General features: G+C 39.6%; 1 protein-coding gene across 1 annotated transcript in view; it reads right to left on the reverse strand.

The window, feature by feature from the left end:
- The window catches only part of TSPAN5 (tetraspanin 5), an 89,033-nt gene that overhangs the window by 16,075 nt on the left and 51,422 nt on the right, over positions 1 to 21,536 (reverse strand). Inside the window, exons 2-3 of the mRNA XM_037379898.1 lie at positions 12,945 to 12,995; positions 1,281 to 1,427 (exon numbers count right to left, since the gene is read on the reverse strand). Coding sequence (XP_037235795.1) covers positions 1,281 to 1,427; positions 12,945 to 12,995 — 198 coding nt within the window. The remainder of the gene's footprint in view (positions 1 to 1,280; positions 1,428 to 12,944; positions 12,996 to 21,536) is intronic.

Consider the following 21,536-nt stretch of genomic DNA (forward strand, 5'->3'; position numbering starts at 1 on the left):
ACCATTTTAAAACACACAGGGGTCTTCGTATACTGGAAGTACATCCCTTTTGCAACTGTGCCTTTGAGTTTCATTTTAATATGCTCTCTGTGTTTTCTCTGATGCATTGTTAATTTCTCCTCCGGCTGCCGTATAGGAAGCTATTTCTGGTACAGCAGATGGGCTCATTTTAGGCATGCTAAGAGAAGCAAGGGAGAAAAAAGCATTACATTAGCTTCCCCCTCCCCATTTTTTTTTTTTTTTTTTTTTTTTTTGGCAAGACAAAAGCAAGCTAGAACTATCCCAAGCTGCTTTATAAATGCCTCAAACTGTAACCCTCAACTGCCTCCTCCCCTTATACAACCCGTCTGTGGGATCCAAATATGTCATCTGAAGGCAGTTATTTCACTGGAAGCCTTTTCATGTCTGTATTAACAGTTAATGGTTATGAAGACACAACTGCTACCCAGGCTATGCCCACCTCTGGAAGTCAAAGTGGTGGAGGAAAGAATCTTGGATTTTTATTATAAATCTGAGATTTATCTACAATGGAACATGATACTGCTTTCCTCATCTTCAAAGCTCACAGGAGGAAAGCTTTCAAAAAACAGAACCAGGCTACATAGTTAAAGGAGTTTTGAACACTGAGGTATGTTTGTGTATCAGCAGCTCCTTCCCCAACTAACAGTCCAGCCTAGAGACAGACAGTTTCCATTTTCTTTACCTATCCTGGGCACATTCTCCTCCCTTTTTCCCTCTCAGGCTCCAGCACTGCCAGTAAGCAATAAAGCCTTTTCAGATTAGCTGAACAGAACAGAACCGAGAACAGCAGCAAGCAATCCCTTATAACAGTCCTATCTACTCTGTACCATGAGGGGCACTTGCACAGCAGAAATCACACAGGTCACATTCAGTGGTCTGTCTACATTCCTCATATTTCACAGGGTGCTAGTTATGGAGTCTTAAGTTCAAGATGCAGATTCTTAGCAGAAATTTCTCTCTTTTTGTGACAGGAAAGCAAAACGTTAGGCTATATCCATATGAGAAGCACTAGTTCCATGTTATGATTCTTACCATCAATAACTTCAAATCTTAAAAAACCAACAGTAAGCACCAGAGACTGAAGAGCTGTAAAGTGTTAACAGTTCGGCAAAAGCTATTCATGGAACAGCAGTCTCCCATTAGGTAACACCTTCCACTCCCAAAAAGACATTTTAAAATCTTCACACAGTTAAGCAGGAACAGAGAACATGACTTATGCTATGCAACTGATGAATGCCACAGTTGCAAAGGCTACTTACAAATTTGAGAAGAAAGGTATTTTCTCGCAAAGCTCCAATGCATCCTGCAAATCCCAAAATGAACATAACTCCTCCTACCACTAAGAAGAGCCAAACTGGATCAAAGCCTCCCAGGTCAGTGATGGAGGAGATATTGGACAGCACTCCCTGAGAAAGAAACAATGCCAAGGGATAACAGGTATGTTCAGCTTTCAGTTGTAAAATTCTGCTTGCATTTTTCTTTTTAAAAAGGTAGAAGACTACAGCAAATAAACAATCTGTAGTACATCAAGAAAACACAATTAAGAAAATCTTTGCATTACAAAAAAAAAAAAAGAGATAAAAAGGGTGATTATGTACAGTATTTCTGAATCAACATGCGGAATGAACAACAAAATGTGCTTCTAGAGTCCTCTGCGAGAAACCCACACAGCATTTTGCTGCTTCTGTAGCTATAAGAATTACTCTTGCCAGAAAGTCAGAACAGATATTTGAACAAAACTTAACTCAATCTTACTACCCATACTGAGATGAATTTTAGATATCACATACATTATTTATGCAAGCACACTGTTACACATTATGACAGAAAAAAACACAGTCAATAGCAAGAACACCACCTTGAATTTAGCATTTATACTCTGTATTTACAACAACTGACAGAAATGAGAAGCAAGCTCATAGGTTGCAGCATCTTGTGACAATGAATTTTACACCAAATTTTGACAAACTAGATACCTGGCCAATTCAACTTCAGGCATCTACGGTGCCAAAATCTCATTACATAAAGTACAGCTACTGACTAATCAGCAGGAAAAGACTGAAAATAATGTTAAATCTTTTAGTAGGACATAAGGCAGTTTAAGTACTTGCCTTGGGAGATGCTTTGCACTAACTTAGGTTAGACCTATCATACAGTAAACCACATACACTGTGTTTTAGATATGACAGTCAGCACAGTCTCCTTGCAATGCCACTGCCCCCTTAGAACCAGAGCTTGGAATGTGATGCCAGTAATCCTGAAGAACTTTTTTTTTTTTTTTTTTTTTAAACACATTTTAACCTGAGTTTGGCTGATGTTTAACAGATGGGTCATACCAAGAAGTGAGTACAAAGTCTTCGTTATTATGGCGAGCTTTTGCACAGGAACAGTTACAGTTTCCTAAAGCCTTCTGGCAGCAAAAAAGCTAAAGTATCACTGCTTCTTTATTCACCTCCCCAGTGCTTAGGTCAACACAAAGCATGCTGCCGTAGCAGACATTTGTCCATGTGCTTCCTCAAAGAAGCCTGAACACAGGCTGAATGCTTTGGGCTACTGCTTTCCCTACTAACTCCTGAATAAAGCTGTGGCTTGAAAAGCAGCAATGTAGGCTTCAGCCTCTACGGTTCCTTATTTGCAGAATTAACAAGTTCTTCATCATTTTCCTTTTTCCCTGTTCATATCCCCTTTGCTTCTTTGAAATAGTCCCAAACTAGAAATAATTTTGCAGTTATAACCTCATTTCCAAGAGTTGTTAGTAACATTATTTACAGTCACAACTGTGACTTCAGACCTGTGGTGGTTTTGTGTTTGTTTTATTTAATGTACTCAGTCTGGACCACTCAGAACATATAAATATTCATGTAATCACTATCTTTAATTCAGTATTCCACATGGTTTGCAACCACTCCCATAGTTCCTAAGTAAAACTGATGCTGAGCAAGTAGTAAAGAGACACACAAAACTTTTTAATTCTGTAGACAATAATAGACTAGATAAAACATACACATTAATTTCTCCAATGCACGCAGCAAGGAGCCTTGGAAAAGGGCAGCATGCTAAAAGCAAAAGAAAAACTTGATTACAATCCAATCCTAAAGTAGGAGCAATAAACCAACAGCATGAATGACATTCTCAAACCAGATTCCTCTCCCTCGTACTACAGGAGGCTACTGCCTGACAGAAATGAATGAAAAAAAAAAAAACAAAATAAAAATAAAAATCACATTCACCACTTTCCTCCTACATTATATATAGTACTAGTCATCTTATCATTCATTAAAAAGACAAAAATAGATGTAAGGCATGATGTAACACAGTGCTGCTCAGAGCCAGTTTTGCTATCAAAGCAGACCAGTTGGCACATCCCTTTTTCTAACTAACTAGTGATGAGAAGATATATGCCAGGCTGAAATGAACACTTAGCCATTATTAACACTTAAATCAACTCGTGTAGAAGTTTTCCACTACTTTTGTTTCATCACATTTATCATAGAAAAGAAATCAAAGACATAATTTTCTTGCTAAGAATAACAAGCAAAAAATAAACAGTATAATCCAATAACACACAAACCTGAACAAGTCATGGCCATGGCTATATACAAGTCAGGAAACACGCCCAAGGGAAGGACTGCTAAGATGACTTCTTCACAAAGTTTTGAAGCCTTTCCTATGTTTCCCCTCTGTGCTTATGTAGTTACCTCAAGATAAAACCAATGCTACCTTAAAACAAACACTGTTACCCATTTCTTTTAACATTAGCTGATTTTGGAATTAATGGATGATAGCGTAGTAGAGTGAGAAAATAGTCACTGGAGAAAGGATGTTGCCTTTGTACTATAATTCTTTTACTAAAAAAAAAATAATAATCCAAGAAGGATGAACAGTCATTTAAGTCTCCCTTCATAAAAGACTTAATCTTTCTTTAAAAACAAACCAAAAAACCACCAACCCAAAAAAAGAAACAAGAAAGCCCAGAAAAAATTACTATGTTTAATGAAGTTCCTACCATATGGAAGTAGTAAAATTCAGATGAATGAAGAAATCCAAGTAAAATTCAGCTGACATTTGTGGACAGTGCTCTTAGAGAAGCAAGTCATAATATAAAGGTTAGTGAGAAAAAATATATCACTTCGCATTTTGTCACATCCCCATCGAAGCTGATGACAATAAAATTTAGTGAACCAGTTGTACGTTGCAGTTCCGATTGTGTCCTTTCACACCTTACTTGCTTTCCTAGCACTGCCAGGCTCTTAGCACACTGGTATGCCACTCAGTGGTCAGTCACGCAGCAAAAGTCACTCATCTAATCTCTGGTCTCCTCCAGGCTCAAACTCCTCAGAGTAGCTATGACTGACACGTACTGAAACAGAACACCACAAGCTTTATCTGCCATTGTTTGCTGTCCTTGAAAAGCACCTTTATGTGCTGCTTCTGCTAGTCCACATATGGAAATCATAAGCCTAGCCTGGATAAGCCCCAAATAATGCATTATGACAGCGCAAAGCACATGCTGCCTAATTCTCATTTGCACTCTATATAGTCTCTGCATATGAATCCCAAGTTACCAGTATTCTGGAGAGACATCTCAGGATATACAATCAGGGAGACTTTGGCAATAAAAGAACAGCTAGCAGCAGGAATGACAGACAATGCTCTGTGGTTACAGCTAGAGATGCACAGAGGTAGTCTGATAGAAAATTGCTGCATACTGCTGAAATACGGTTTTGCAGCCTTTGTTTTTTTCTGGACACTTACAAATAAGCTCTCTGATGAGACAGTAGTGAAATACTTTAAAGAAAAGCATATTTTGCTTCAAGCAGCAGGGCAGTGACCGGGAGTATTACCTCACTTTATACTGTTAAGAAGAACTAAACATACAGGCCTACAGGCACATACTTCTATCCACCACAAGTTTTTATAAAGGCTACTACCAGTACTTGGTATTTTTTGGCTGTAATGGCTGCTTCTGGGAAAAGTTTGGCAGACAGGTATAAATGCCTGGTAGTGACAAATTCTATCTCCATCCTGTCTTTAACCAAAAGCAGAAGGGAGTCGTTCCAGAGGTGCTCGAGCAGAGGATCAGAAATGTCATATTCTACCACCATACCCTTCAGTGACATGCTCTGAATCCTCAGGCTGACCAGTCAGTCACAGAATGTATAGCGACTGTTTGTCAACTGATCTCTTCTGTCAATGCAAGACCTAAATAAACCAGTTGTAAATCCTTTAATGTTAGGCTTTCTACAAATACAAAGTATTTTTCTCAGCAACACTACTACAGTAGTCCAACCTTTACTGCTGAAGAGTTGCAAGTACTACTGATGCTTTAGTATCTGTAAGGAGGAAATAATATTTTTTTTCCTAAACCCTAAATTTCCACAAAATTTTGTTTTGGAAGTATGGTTATTTTTCTGTGGTACAAGCACATCAGTTTCTTGGTAGTTTAAGCATGTCATCTTTATTTGGCAGTAAAGATTTTGTTTGTACAAAGCTACATACTCTTAATACTTTCAACCCAGGGCTCTGCTGTAGTCCCACAAGGACAGCCAGCAGGACATGTTCCCTGGATGATCTCAAGTTCATTTGTTTGCTCTGTTCCCCCACCCTCAATTGCCTGCTATACATTATAGCACCTGGGATGTTATTTAACCTTTTAAACAACCACAAGTCAAAATTTGTTTGAAGTAGTGAAGCGACAAAAGCATCACCCATAACTGAAAAATCAATAATGGCGAAGTTATGAAAACCGTTCCTTTATTTGTGAAATTTAAATCACTATGATACAATGATGTAGGCATGAAACAGTAAAGACTGACCTTATATTACCACCCCACCCCAAATTCAGGGGAGGAAGTCAAGCAAAACAGTAGGACCTGCTCTTTCATGCAAAAGGGTAGGGAGAAGAGGCATTGGTGGCACCTTAAGTCACACCAAAAAACATGAGATAACCAAGCCAGGCCTGCCAGAAGCTCCTGCAGAACTGGAGTCCTCTCCTTAAAGCATGTGAGCACAGGCAGAAAAGCAGTCTGTAAGAGATGCCCAAATCCAGTGACAGATCCTCTGTTGTCATGCCCTATTTCCCCCCCCCAAGGCTACAGCCCCCCACCCTGCAACCTGGATCTCATGCATAGCTCTCAAGGGAGAACAAGGCAAAAGAAAATGTTGGTCTTGAAGACAGTAGCTCAAGAAGGCCCCTCTGGATATTATAGCTGCCCAATTGTTTGCCTTTATCCCCATCAATAAAGATTAAGGAAGCAACAGTCTTAGAAAAGCAATAAGGGTGCACCCTTCACCCCTTCTCCACCTTATACTCCAAGATCATCAGGACAATTTGAACTACTTTTCAGAGACAGATCTCTGACTCCACCTTTGGTGCACATCTGTATTTGCATTTCAGGTCAGATCCTGAAATTTAAAGGGATTGCACACAAGCTATGCTTCAGTTCGCACTAGGGAAAAGTCTCAGAGCACACCAACTAGATTACTTAGAAATGAAGATGTGCTCCTGGAACATAACTCACAACCACTAGCAGGCATTCAGTCCATAAAGTCACACTAGAACTAGGTTGAAAAAAACTCAAACCTTTTAAAACCTGTAGACTGTGCAAGTTGGGTCTTCAACACCATTTCCTCTCCTATTGGTCCACACTATTTGCATTTAACAGACGTAGCATTTGCATGCTGAACCCAGGAAGTTAATTTAGTTTCCCCAGAATATATGGATGCCAACATAGACATCTTGGTTGGTGCAGTGCCTCAGAGTTGGCACAACTATACAATCTGATTGTGTTTCTGATGAGGCCAAATAGAAGGGAGTCACAAGTGCATTAAACTAGCAAGTTTTCCAGACCATCTGTGGTTGTGGTTAGCGTAGAGAATCCACTGCCACGTTGAGGTCTCAGAAATGTCCCCAAGAGTTTGCTAGACTGTTGCTTCTCTCTGGAACAGTTGATTTCACAGGCAGGGTAGCATACTGCAGGGCAAAAGAGAACAGCTCTGAGTGAAAACATTTGAGGCAGCAGCACTTTTGAAAACCTGACCTAGTAATGAAAATTCAAGGCATCTTGAGTCAGAGACAACTTAGGAGAATCATCATCCTAGGGAACAAAGAGTTGATACGCTGTGAAACTACAAAGAATTTGGCCCACAGGAGTGCATGTTAAAGAACAGGACTCAACACAACAGTTATAACAAACATCATCCCACTAAAAGGCCACTAAAAGGAAAAAGAAGAAAGCAACACCAGTAGGATAGGAGAAATCTGCCTGCTTTTTTTTTTCTCCCCTCTCCAAGATGGGGAAAAAACCTTCTCTGCTGCAGAATCCCATTACTGGGGGGACAAAAAACATAGATGGTCAGAAAAAGATTCAGCAATACAAGATCTTCTGAAATATTTCTTCTTTGCAAACAGATTAGCCTTTCCACAGGCCCATCTGCAGGACTTTGAATCACTGGCAAACAGAAACACATGGGGGTGATGAGAAATACAAGTATTTCCAATGTATGATTTTAAAATGGAAAACTGTCTCCCTACTTTGTTAGTCATAAAATCCATGCAGTTTCTCCATGCTGTGCATCTGAATAAGCATGGGAAACAGAACAATAGTCATTGAAACATGCCAAATTAATTCCACTCCAGAATATTGTCTCTGCAAGCAAGAAACTAGGTGGGGGATGTTTACAGATCTTATTTACGTGGGTTTTGTTAGTTTTTCATTTCTCACAGCAAACAACAATAGCAGCAAAACTTTATTTTTCAGTTTCTAGTGAAGGAGAAGAATGAGTCTAGCTTTCTTGTCATGACAAAGCAGAGTTCAATAGGTAAATAACTGGTATGAATACACGCAAAATACATATTTTTGCATTTTTCAGGATTAATGGTTGCAAGGTCTTGGAGCGTTAATATAACGATTTAAGAACCTGTTTAGATAGTGCAACTTTATGTACTGAAATTTAAATTAAATGTAATAGCAAATATTAGTATCCCTCTCTTTCCTCCCGAGTCCTATAAAATACACACACAGTCCTGGCTTCCAAAGCACGATACATATGCTTTGGGTATCCTTCAGCCCATAAGAACCAGCAGGATATGTGTACGGGTTCCTTGTTGGGAATTGTTTTTACAAGAACTGTGGGATAGACATGTATGCACAACAATTATGAGTGACTAGTGTATCACTCACTCTTGATGTCTGCCACTCACTAGGACAGTAAAGGAAGTGAGAACTTTTTCCTGAAAACAACTGTAATTTTCATCTGTGGGCAAGCAGAGACAGACTTGTCTGACAAATTGTGACTGTTTCTATGTAGGGAGCTTAGCCTGTCCCACAACACCAAAGCAAGTCTAAATCACCTTGTACCAACGTGTAAAAGTCTAGCTTAAAATTTGAGATCCAGATTTAGAACTACTGCTTGCCAAGAATACTATGCTGGTACACAGAGGTATTATACTGCTACTCCAAACTGTGTACAACTTGACTTCTGAGCAGGAGCAGCTTCTACTTACGCTGATTTAACAAGAAGAGCCTAGAAACCAAACTTACGCACATGATCAACCTCTTCCACTTCTCCCTCTTCATTTCAGCCAACCTTATACAGGAGCTAAGTCTAACTGAGAAATCTGCAAGGATCTGCAGATTTCCTCCCCCCCACCTCCTTTCAGTAACTCTCTGCCTTTGCTACCTGCTACTTAAAGCATACCCTAAATCCACAGTGCTTTCCTTTTAAAAGCTCCCTTTCCATGGACAGTCTTAATAAGGTCTCAGAAGACATAACAGAAATTCATCAGAGTCTCACTACTCTTGAATATAAATCTCTTGCAGGCAATGAAAACCAGGAAGCTTATTTTCCCCCAAGTACTTACTGACATCACACCATGAACACTCCCAACCAGCCTTAAGACCACATTATCTAATACATACAACCAAGGAGGGAAACACACATTTTATACAAAACTAGTTTATTTTTAAAAAGCCAACAGAATGAATGACTTGAAGTGGTTAAAAAAGCCAGTGAAATATAAACATTTCTCCTCTGCTGCTGAGAAAAGGCAGTGAAAGTTGCTTGGGTTTAGTACAGACTCTGCACATTAACATTGTTCATGTCATTGCTGGGAGGGGTGAGGGGGTAGAATTCTGCTGCCATGGATGGACTTTTATGGTGCAAGCCCAAGCCCAGCATGCCTGAAAACAGTGCGAGATTGTAAGCTATATAGTGCATCCATGTATAGACAGCTTTATTCACCTCTGAGTTTATTGCCCCCACCCCACCCCCCAGCTCGCTTTCAGGTTCATGACTCAGAATGCTAATTGCCCAGTTTTTGTTTAGGGCTGGCTGACTGGCTGTCAAGCCAATTCTATTGCCTATTTGACAAATGAGCTCTTTCACCTCCCTGCAAAGGCTGTAAGGAAGGTCACGAGACTGTATAGTGTGCATTTTTTTCTTCTTTACAACAAAGTTTAAAGGGGAGAATTCAAGCCAACTCAGCAAAACAGAGAAACTAACCAAACCCAGAAATCTCCCCCAAACTCTTTTTAGCCCACAACAAACAGGACTCCTGTAAAATGTGGATTATTTCTTTACATCCTGCATTTTTAATGTGTCCTGGCACACTGTCTTTTTATCTGAAAACAATTCTGTGAAGCAGCAAAAGTATATACAAGTTGATGGCCAGGTTACAAAACAACACAGCTGGATATAAAGCCACACCATTCAAAAACAGAAGTAAATCAAAATCCTCCCCACCTCCAAGTCAGTTTACAGTAGAGGATTCCTTCTGAAGACCCCATCCTGTCAGGAAAAAAAAACACCCAAACAAAGAAACCCAAGCCCCTTACAAATCTATGTTTACATATCATACAACAGCAGCATCAATTTCAACTTTGATAAAAACTTAGTTCATTAGGACAGCAGCAGTCTTCGCAGAATGGTTGAAGTTGGAAGGAACGTCTGGAAGTCATCGGATCACCTAGACCTGGCTGCCTAGCACCACATCCAGACTGCTTTTGAGTGTCTCCAAAGAGAAAGACTCCACATCATCTCTGGGCAAACTGTGCCAATGCTCAGTCACCCTCACAGTAAAGGGAGAGAAAAAAAAAAGGTGTTTCCGGATGTTCAGTCAGAAGGTCCTGTGTTTCATTTTGTGCCCATTGCCTCTGTCACTGGGCACCACTGAAAACAGCCTAGCTCCATCCTCTTTGCACTCTCGCTTCAGGTATTTATACACATTAAGGTTCCCTTAATGTGAACAGTCCTAGCTCTCTCAGCCACTCCTTGTAGGAGAGATGCTCTGGTCCCTTAGTCATCTAGGCAGCCCATTGCTGGACTCTCCAGTACGTCAGCATCTCTCTTGTACTGGGGAGCCCAGAACTGGTCCAGATGTGGTCTCACTAGTGTTGAGTAGAGGGGAAGAATCCCCTCCCTCAACCTACTAACAACACTGGTAATACAGCCCAGGAGACAATTAGTCATCTTTGTCACAAGGGCACAGTGCTGGCTCACGTTCTATTTGGTGTACACCAGGACCCGCAGGTCCTTCTCTGCAAAGCTGCTTTTCTGTCTTACAGTATACCATTACAACAACCCATAATGCTCAAGGGATACCCAGGCTAGCCTTAGGTCTTAGAAGTCTAGCTAGAGAAAGGGTTTTCAGTTAAGTTACAAATCTCTCAAGTCTTAGACTTCACCTACTTGGCTTTTGCCTCCAACTCCACAGTTGCAGCAAGAACAGCTCTGTCTGGGATGTAACTGATCTGCCCTCCACTAAGTTGCACAGGCCCTATGAGTAGCTGGAACTTGAGCTTGCTGACCGCAGCTTCTGGCCATTCCGTGTCCTTTGGAGAGCCAAATGAAAGAAAGGTCTCAAACCAGCTTGACACAAGTCTATTTTTCCATAATTCTTGCTACAAAAATCAAGTCTGTCTGTGCTCCAGAGCTCTGCAGTTCAGCTACACCTATACTACACATTTTGGTTGACACAACCATGAAATGAAACAGTCCACACTAAGCACCACAGTACACAACAGTTAAGAGAAGCTGGGGAGAGATGTTCATTTTCAAGGAAAGGCCTGTGCTTTAAAAAGACAAGCATTATTTTATTTATTAATTTTTACAGAAAAACCCAGTACATATGGAGCCTGAGCTAGTGCATATTAAACTGTTCTAGGTGGTTTTATTTACTTGTCTGAAAAACAACGTAGCATTTTCTTCCAGTTTCAGGAACTGATTAAAAATGGTTTTAAGATGACTTGATAACAGATGTCCAAATCTCAAGTAAAATCATGAGCTTTGGCTTCTTGCTATTAACAATTATTAATTAAATGCATTTTTCCTAGGAAGGGGTGGTGGTGCTTTCCATATAGAAAATATGTAAAACCTAACAAATCATTATTCTGCCAGAACACCCTCTAGCTGTACAATTGTCATATTTTAGACTTCAAACACTAGACTACAGCTGTTTTCCCTACTCATTCATTCTAAAGAGGAATCATTTGTGTTATCTACTGAATTTATACAAAAAAATATGTACAATCTCTTCTAGAAAGCCACTTCAAAACAAAATTCTTCTCTGGGACTTAGACATAGATATAAGCTCTGTGAGTATGCTCAGAATGTTAAATAAAACATGTTATTGCATCTTTGCTGAATGAAAAAAAAAATCACCTCTTTCCAACATGAGTATCATGTGGTATGTAAGTACAAGTATATATAGGAGTATACAGTACGAGTTAATTACTACCCATTACTATTTGTAAATATTTACATCCAAGGCACATACACAGAGTAATCAGAATCTAAGTTAACAACTCACTTCTGAACGAGCAAAATTTGTCCTAAATTTTTAAGTGGCAAAACTCCAGTGCTTCCAGCATGTTATTTGTTCTGCTGCAAATGCCAGCTATTATGCCTTAAGCGAACACCAATTTGTAACTTTGTCAGTGTTTTCCATTAAAAAAAAGAAAAAAAAACATTATGTAATTGAGTATCACAGCACCATTGTTACCAGCTAGGTTTTGTTATTTTCAGTCTTTTAAAGTAAAGGAAACTCTGGCTTTCATTCTAGCTGTTGCCTTTTAGCAAGCCAAACTCTTCATCCAGTAATCCAACACATACTGACTTGTTTTGTGTATTATGTCTTGATATTTCATCTTCTTTCCATCCTCTGCAGCAAGCAAATTAAGAATCAGGCTCTAGTTCACAAATGTTTTCTCCTTCCCCCGCCCCCTTTCTTCCCATTTCCAATCTTATTTTACAGTCTTGCAACACAGAGCATTCCAATGGACAGTTTTATTTGCACATCTGTCTCGCATTTGGCTTGGTTTTGGGGGTTAATTTTGTTTTGGGTTTTGTTAGGGATTTTTGTGTGTGAGTTGTGGTTTATTTGGTTGGTTGGTTTGTTTTGTTTTTTTAGTTTTGGGGGTTTTGCTAATCTGGGGTTTTTTTTTTGGTTTTGGGGGGGTTTGTTTGGTTTTTTTGTTGTTGTCATTTTGGTTTGTTTGTTTGTTTTTTTTTAAAGAGGAACAGAAATTAGCATACCATGTTAAGGCAAAGCCAAAGAGGCTTATTTTTCAGACAGTGCCCTGTGATCCATGTAGGCTTCCCTCTCCATTCCTGGGGACACATGCAGCAGAGACACAATGCCAATATCACCTGTAGCAGAGTGTTCTAGTACCTGAAATGCAGTTTGAGCATGCATGGATTCAAATGGTTATTTTATGTGCAAGTGTCTGCCATGATTCCTTGCTAAGGCATTCTTGAGAAAGATGAGCCAAGCGAAGGTTTTATCTGACAAAGAAGCTTGATTGCGTTTTGGTAGAAACTGTGTGTGGACACACAAAATGTGTGGCATGTTACTATTCAATATTTCATCAGAGTAAGAAAAAGAAAGAGGAAAAACACAAAGTTTGGTGCTAGATTCAACTTACCTTTTCATTCCATGCCCACAATCCAATCCCAAGAAATGCTATGCCAAGGAACTAAGGGGAAAAAAAAAAATAATGTCAGAGCAGGCACTATAAATTTATGGATTTTTTTAATATATATACATATTGACTCATCCTTTCTGTTGGATAATCAATTTTTTCAGGATGGGGGGTGGGGGGGGGTGGGGCTTACCAAGAGTTTTAAAATATGCACGTAGCTGTTTACTTTAAAACTTAACCATTGTAACTGGAAGAATTTAAAATTTGCACAACTCATTCAGGGACGTTCCACATAGGAACAGTAGGTGCAATAAGCGTCACTTTCTCAGCATCAATCAAGTAAGGTTCTTTTTGAGTTTGTCAGACTCAAAGCAAACTCCACAGTCAAGCAACACATTATTTTATTGTTATATTACCACCACCTGCACAAAACAACTGTTCTCACAGCTCTCTCCCAGTGAAAATGATTAGAAGTCCTAAATATTATCAGTTTTAGCAATGTTTTCCACAGACACACAGCTGTTTAAATACAATATAACCCATGATTTGGGCGGGGGTGGTGGGGTGGGTGGTGGGGTGGGGGTGGGGGGGTGGGGGGTGGTGAGAGGAATATATATTACACACTGGTCTAAAAGAGTAAAAAAATTTTAAATCCCTGAAGCCAACATTTTATAACCTTTTTGATATTGAATGCTCCTGTATTTCAAAAAGGAAGTTACAGTCTTTTTCTCCTCCAACAGACTCAAAAGCACCAAGCTTGAAAGACAGCGTCTTTCCCCCATGATGGAAAAGGGAACAGCATCTATAATTTTCTTAAATCCCTCTATTCTGCACTCCACTGAATGCTTTGGAGTACATCGTTTCCCTCCACATACTACAGGGTTTCCATGAAAAGCCCACGCTAAGGATCAGTGAAACAAGCAGAACAGGCACAAGTAGCACCGTGTCTCCCAATACCACCACTGCCTGTTTGGCATGACACAGTACCAATCATGCAGAATTGTTTAAAAAACATTGTAGGTGTCCAAGCACATTTCTAAATGTCCATCTGTCCAACTTTCATCTCCAGTTTTTAAAACCCAAGCACTGTCTAAAACAGAAAACTAGATTCGCTTTAGCTTCAGGGCATGTAATGGAACGCTGCTCCAGCATCAAACTGGTTTTCTTTGTGGTTTCTCCACACTGCAGTGTACAGATATATTTTGGCACACAGTACACTTTATCTTGCGTAAACAGTTAAATATCCTAATGATTTTTCTTTTGCAAAACAGGACAAAAGTGTTTTTCTGCCAAGTAGTGGGAAGACACAGGGATACCAGCTTAAAAAGCTTTCCCAGAAGTGATTTCAACAGCTTCAAAGCAAGATTCCTTCTTCCTTATACGCACTTCTAAGTGGCAATTTTAGTTTTATACTACAAGACCACCTGTAAAGCATACCATATCAAGTGGAATATGCTCACTGCAAATATACTGAGGTTCCCTAGCACCCCTCGCATCTCTGTGACTTTCTCCTCCAAGTGTGCTCTGCCAGCTGACCGAAGGACCATGCACACTACACCCAACCAGCTCACCCAGAAGCCCATCTATACTAGCTGGGAATGAAACTCTCCTTTTTGGACTTGAGGAGTCATGACTGTAAATTTAAACAATACTACAAGCCAGTATTCTTCAAAAGGAGCTGTCACAGGCTTGGCTGTACTTTAATACAAGATAAATGGAAAATTTTCCTAGATGGAAAAACAGAACTGCTGGTCAAGAGAGTCTGTTATTTCAGCAGTCTTAATTGTCTAGTAAGTACAGGACATGGATTTGAGAATGTCAGTACAGCCTCCTGTAATACACCACATGAGCCAAAAAAGGTTAATCTTACCTGTACCAAGACTGCTCTTTTTCTGTAGTTGTAAAGCTTGCCACAACAGTGTGTGTTATCCTCCTGACTGCAGTGATTATTCAAAACTTGAAGTAAAGCTGTACAAGTTTCCAAATCACTTTCAGGCAGATGTAGGGGGGTTTAGGGGTTGGTTTTGGGTTTTTCTCCCAGTAACAAGCTTCTTTCCTTCTTTCTTACATAACCAAAAGGCATCAAGATTGAAGGAACAGGAGCGAGGGGGGCAAAAAAGCTACATTATTGTAAAAATCCATAAGATGCATTTGGACATGGCAAATTGTTATTTGTAGATATGTATAAAACATTATGTTTTGTTAAGAGCTTAATACAGTTTTGTACAGAATAAGCATGGAAAAATAGAATGAAAGAATTTGATCAGTGCATACAAATGTGTCTTAACAGTCATACACACTAGCTGCAAGTCTCAGTCAGATCCATTAGCTTTGTTAAATTTAATCCAGTTAAGTGTCCTGATCCTACACCAGAAGCTGAGACTTAAGGGTTAGATTATTTCATGGGTTGCAAAAGGTGACTTACAGCAGACTACACAGGTGTCAGGCCAGGCCAAGCTCATCTCAATTTAGGGACTGGGTAATGAGACTGTACTATACTAATCTGAAGCACCTAAACACCTGAGATTGTCAAGCTTCTGGCAAGCCTGTCAAGAAAAATCAAGCAACTGAGTTCTCAGCATTTTCAGGAGGCTCAAAAAATGACATGCTGCTGAGTCCCCTCCATATCCCAAACCAGAAATTTTTGCCCAGTTGGCTTTTGAACAGCTGATGGAACAGGAACAATGGCAGAGAGCCATTAGGAGAAAAAGGTTAAGGATGGAATCACGAACTCTTTATCACAGGATGCTGTGCAAATCAAAAGCTTAATGGCATTCAGAAAAAAAAAGATTAGATACATTAACGGAGGATCCATAGATATTGAAAGGTTAATACAGCTTCTGGCTCACGATGTTTTTACACTGTTGCTCATTGGGAGATTATAATCAGGAAAAAAAAAATAATCACTGTATGCATGCTTTGTTGCTTAAACGCCTCTTGCCTTGGACAAACTCTACTTGCATTACTCGAGACAAGATACTGAGCTAGGCAAACCACTGACCTAAGCCCCTACAATCACGCCCTAGAAAAGCGCACCCTTGCACAAACACAGCCTGCTATCAGAATGAAGCACACCGGAATGCTCTCAGTAATCCCAACTGGCAGAAAACAGATGTTCACGAGGAGACTTACACCTCTCACCATGATTAACTTTGGATTTTCTTGACAACTATGAAAAACTTCTGCATGGTGTAAAAAAAAAAAAAAAAGTTGGAAGTGCTTAGCAAAATCCTTCTGGTTTTGCTGTTAGAATCAGAAGTAAAACAGGACACATATGCTGCTTATCTTGCAGGCCCTTCTGCAGATGTCTCCAAGATAGTCTCGTCCTGCTTGCTTGTAACCAGAAAAAAAATCATCTCTTCACATCTGAAGCACGTGGGAATGTGGCGAGATGGCACACACATCTCAGTTAATTCTGGAAAATTTCATTTACGTCCATTAAATTATTCCAATGAGTAATAAAAAAATGGAAGTTTGCCTCATTATCTACAAAACACTCTACTGAGAGAAATAATCTCAATTCTCCACATATATCTAGTAATACCATTTAGCCTGACTATAAATGGTCACCAGATCTGGGGCAAAGCTTGTAAAATCTTGATACTTTTCCATTTTTAAACAATAATTTGCAGAATATTACAACATTCCTCTGGAGCATTACAGACTCACAAAAAAACTTGCATAGTAGTACTTTCTCAGGCATAGGTTTTCTATTCACAAACATTAAATGCATTCAAATTTCTCTTCTATAAGGATTATATGTATTTAAGAGTGAAATGTGTAGCAGTACTCGTACTGTTGCCCTACCTCTAAAGTTCACAGGCAGTTTTCAGAAGTCAATTGATCAATAAGCATTTCAAGCTGCACATATCTATTCCCAATCTATACTGCATGGAGGAAAATGATTTTTAGTTGCTAGGGATACAGCATCATATAGCACAGCACTTCATTTAAAGGGTGCTGGGGTAAATACTAACACAAATACTAGAAAATCTGAGAGAAAGCGACTTAATTGTAGAGTGATCAGATTTACTTCACGTACTGAATTTTTCATCTCACCTGAAATTCTTAAATAACTTGGCACCAGTTTTCAACTAAAAGGACAACAGCCACGGCCAAGCAGTAAAAGGTTGGTTAATGTGCCATGTGCATAAACCAGTATCCATGTGTGGTTTTAAAGACTTGGGTGAGATGGAACTATAGTGCAGCCACTTAAATTTCACCTCCACCAGAAAAATACACACACACACCTGAGAAGCGTGTCAAAATCAGAGTTCAGAACCAGAGCTTCCTCGCAAGAGTTTTGTGGGGGTTCTTTTGGTTTGGGTTTTGGAGTTTTCTTCAGCCCTCAATTTAGGCAGTTTGAAGACCTCCCACCTGCCCTTCTGCCCTTGCTTTGAGTTGCCACAAGAACTCTGTGCACTGTGCCAGCAAGGAGACTGTCAGGATTCCTATGGGCACTTTGGTGTTTCTTCCATGGCTATATACTGTCAGTTATTCAGAAAGTGAGATTTCCTTCTGCATGATACAAGTCAGCATAGCACAGGAGTGCAAGGGACTTATTTAGTGAGAAGCACAGCAGTGACTAGGACAACATGAAGTGTAACATTTCACATCCTGAAATACAATCAGGAAGACACAGGACTTCTGAGCTTTGTACATACACAAAACCAGCACTGAGAAGTTCCCAACTGATTCTGAAACTCCAGATGAACAATTTTTTCCAAAGCACTTCCTCTGCAGGACTCTGTGCTCAAACTCACTCAGAGATATTCCAGTCAGAACACTCACTGCTTTCTTCAAATATTTTATGCCAAATCAGTCTTTTTGCTTTTTAAGCTAGGGCAAAAAGGAGTTTGATGCCTGTGTGAGAGCATAAAAGGGTTTTGTTGCATGTTTAAGTAGCCCTGACAGAGAAAGGGCACCAAAACAGAAACTGAAGTGAAGTTTCAGTTTTCTTCTTCCCTTCACACCACTGATGTGAACTCTGCTTTAAATATGCCAGTTAGCATTCTTTCAAACAAAACAAAGAGGACATCCTCTCAAGTCTCCAGCTTTCTCCTGGGCCAGTATCACAGGGAAGGAAGGTGCCAGAAGTCTGCCCTGTTCCTTCTTCTATTCACCCCAGTTCCAGTGACTTTCCCTTTCTCAACACAAACTGTTAAGAGCATTTCACTTTCATGTGGCTAGACATACATGGTGAAGAAAGGCAAACTGCTCAAAGTGTCCATACACATTTACGTATTTATGCCAATGTTTACAAAGAATGCATTCCCCTAAAGACCATTTCTTGTTTGCTTTAAGACATTACCACCAGGAAAACTCCATGTACTTATAGTCAGTGAATGAAGATGCAGCATAGGTGACTAATTACCATTTTAGTTCACAGCAACATTCAGATATAGACTAAAAGACATCAAATCTATTTCCATTTTACATGCAGCTTTTAAAAACCATTAAGCTATATTTCACACACAATCATCTCTGTAATACCTTTTCCCTCCCAATACAAAATGCACACATGTGGAAGAAAAAAGAACCATTTCCATACATTTTGCTCATCTGAATCAGAGACACAAATGATTTTATAGAATCCTTCAAAGTAGAAAAACAGGCCCAAGAACACAATGAGAAAAGCTGTCTGCTCCGTCTTGCAGGACTCTTAGTGTGATGCCTTCTAATGAAAAATTAAGCACATATGACCCAATTCCAAAGCAAAGTACTGTGGCTGGTAATGTATCTTTCATTTTCACCAGTATGGGGGTTTCCATTTTGTCTGACAAGTAAGCAAGGCATATATACTTCCCACCACCACCAATGCAGTCTGTTGCCATTATTTTCTTACTGCTTTCTCCAGTTCTTTGATTGCAAAAGCAAGACATCTGCTTTCTGTTACTGTTGCTCTATATATTTGTTTTATTGCTTTCTGGTGGTGCAATTTTAAGCACTGCCAATCAGCTTGGAGCAAGAGTCTCTAAAGGCTGAAGTCCCTCTCCTCTTGTCCACAGAAATTGATATACTAGAAAACAGAGGGAAAAGGATGAATTAGACCCTACTTCCCCTGGTCCAACTTTTGAACAACTACTCCCCTCAAGCCTAAATAAAATAAATTTAACTCTTTCCAAGTTCACAATGAGACTCTCTAAATTCGGGTCCTGCTGAGCAGATTTGGAGCAGATTTTTTTTTAAAGCACACAAAACTTACATATAGCGATCACTTGGTAAAATTCCTCCATAAAAAAGTTTTTGGGAATTTAAAGTTTTTCTTTCAGAGAGATCTAGCTGATTTCCTAAAACCAGTAGCTTTTTCTCCATACAAAAATAAGAGACCTTTAAGGTAAATACCCTACCACTATGCCACAGAAACATTTAAAAAGCCTACAGAGTTTAAGTAACAAGACATCTCCATTCACTGTCACTTTGATACATTCACCTCACATAGATCCTATCCCTTCTCTTCTACTCTTCTTTACACTCTATTGGTGTTTGTTTCACTGTCCTCTCTTTCTCTGCTCTCCCTGAGCGAGCCCAGAAGACAATGAGGGAAGACTGAGAAATTCTGCTGCGTGCATCTCTCTATGGGCCTCTTCCCTGCCTTCAGTTCTGAACTACATGAAGTGCTCCATGTCTGTGTTTCCTATCCAGGCTTGTTCTCTTCATCAGTACCGTTCCACCTCTGGCTCACTCCCCACCGCTGCAGCTTCTCTGCCTGAAGTCTGTTTCTATTTTTAAAACTATCAAAAAATTATGTAAAGTGGTGCTGTAGCAGTGTATGAAAACAGCATGGGCTTAAAATACAGCTACAAGCAGCAACAAAGTGCAAAAAGAAAATAAGAGAACTGAGAAAACCCCTGAACCTGAATTCCACACCCTGTATCAGTACACCAATAATTTCTCTTAGCCAATTTGACAATGCAAAGATGTAAGTCTTCTCATTCTGGCTTGTAAGAAAGAAAAAGTATGAAGGCAAAAGAAAGCATGTACTGCTTCAAAAGCTGGGGTGAAGCAAAATGTCTGGAAGCAATATTGCAAATGGGTCAATTTTCCAGGTCTGTCTTGCTGCCTAGTGCTAGCAACTTCCTATCCCAGGGGACATGACTGTTCTCTTCCTGCTGCTGTGCACATCTCATTCATCCCAAACCACCCCACCTGAGCTTCAGGCTATTAGGTGCAGCCCTACCATATCTCTTCTTCATATTCCTTTTCTGAAGCTACTGTCCATTAAAAGCAGAAGTTAAAAAAAAAAAAAACCACAATAAAACAACAACAAACACACACAACACACAGAAACGCCACCATAAAACAAGGCATACATGAAATTCTCATTATGAAACTGCTACTCAAATGCTTACTTTTTACAGTCACAAGCAGTGAAGTTGTAACATCTAATTCAGGCATTTGATACACCAAACAGAAAGGACCTGAGCTAGTCTTTCACCTTAGTAACAAATGGGAAATTACATTGCCTACACAATTGATTTAAGTAGCTGAGAATGAAAAGTGCAGAGCCAGGAAACACAAACAGGTAGGCTTGTCAACATCGCACTGTACTATGAATGCTCAGCATTTCCTTTGGGGAAAGCAGTCTCAGCCTCTAGCTGTGCTCGTAGCTTACAGACAGGGAGTCCCAAAATATCCTATGCTAGCTAGCTACATAAGCTGCCACATCCCAGGCTGTTTCAACAGACTATACTCAAAGACCCATTCTCTTTGCTTCACAGAGAAGCAAACCCACATGCAGGATGAGGGAGGTACAAAAAGAGTGAACCAGTCTGGATATAGGCACACTATGTGAACACCCACCAGCTTTACAGAGAAACTTGGGCCAAACAGTTCAATCTGGCTCTCCTAGTTAAAAAAAAAAACAAAACAAAAACACAACACACACAAACAAAATAAAAAAAAAATCCACAATGAACAAAACAACAAAACCAGCAACCAGCACAAGAAGAAGAAAAAAAAAAAGAAAAAGTGAACAACAAGGAAGTGGTGAACACAAACCCAACCTGCAAGTGTACATAGAACTTTTCCCAGCAAATTCTACAATAGCTTTAATGCCTCTTACCTTGTTCATTCCTGGTTCTTTTTTGAGAGGTCCCCCGCAGTAAGATTAATATAAATAATATAATTAATAATAAAGAAATTTTAGCTTAAGAAGGTAGGAAATTATTCACTGCAATTTAATAACGTGTCAGAAACCAGCCTTGGGTATCCAAAATCCTGACACTGATGTGATTGTATAGCCTATCACACCTCTCCCCAGACCAAATCTTGCTCAGAACTATAAACTCTGTAACAGCAAATACATATATGTGTATGGCCTATGTTAATATATAAAACATATCAACTTCTAATAGTCACAGCACCGAGTGTGTGTGGGGTGGAGGTCAGAAGGGGACACAAGGGGGGTAATTCTTCACTTTACAAAGATGCAGAGATCAATACTACCTCATCAACAGCAACAAACATGTAATCTCAAAAGTCATACCAGCTGTGTGTATGTATGCCTGTGCGTACCTCAGTTTTTCAGAGGGACATGGGAAAAGAAATAAAGGCAAACCACTAATTGAACAGGTATCAAAATCAGTTTCCAAT

The sequence above is a fragment of the Falco rusticolus genome, chromosome 1 (assembly GCF_015220075.1).
Source record: "Falco rusticolus isolate bFalRus1 chromosome 1, bFalRus1.pri, whole genome shotgun sequence".
Classification (NCBI taxonomy): Eukaryota; Metazoa; Chordata; class Aves; order Falconiformes; family Falconidae; genus Falco; species Falco rusticolus.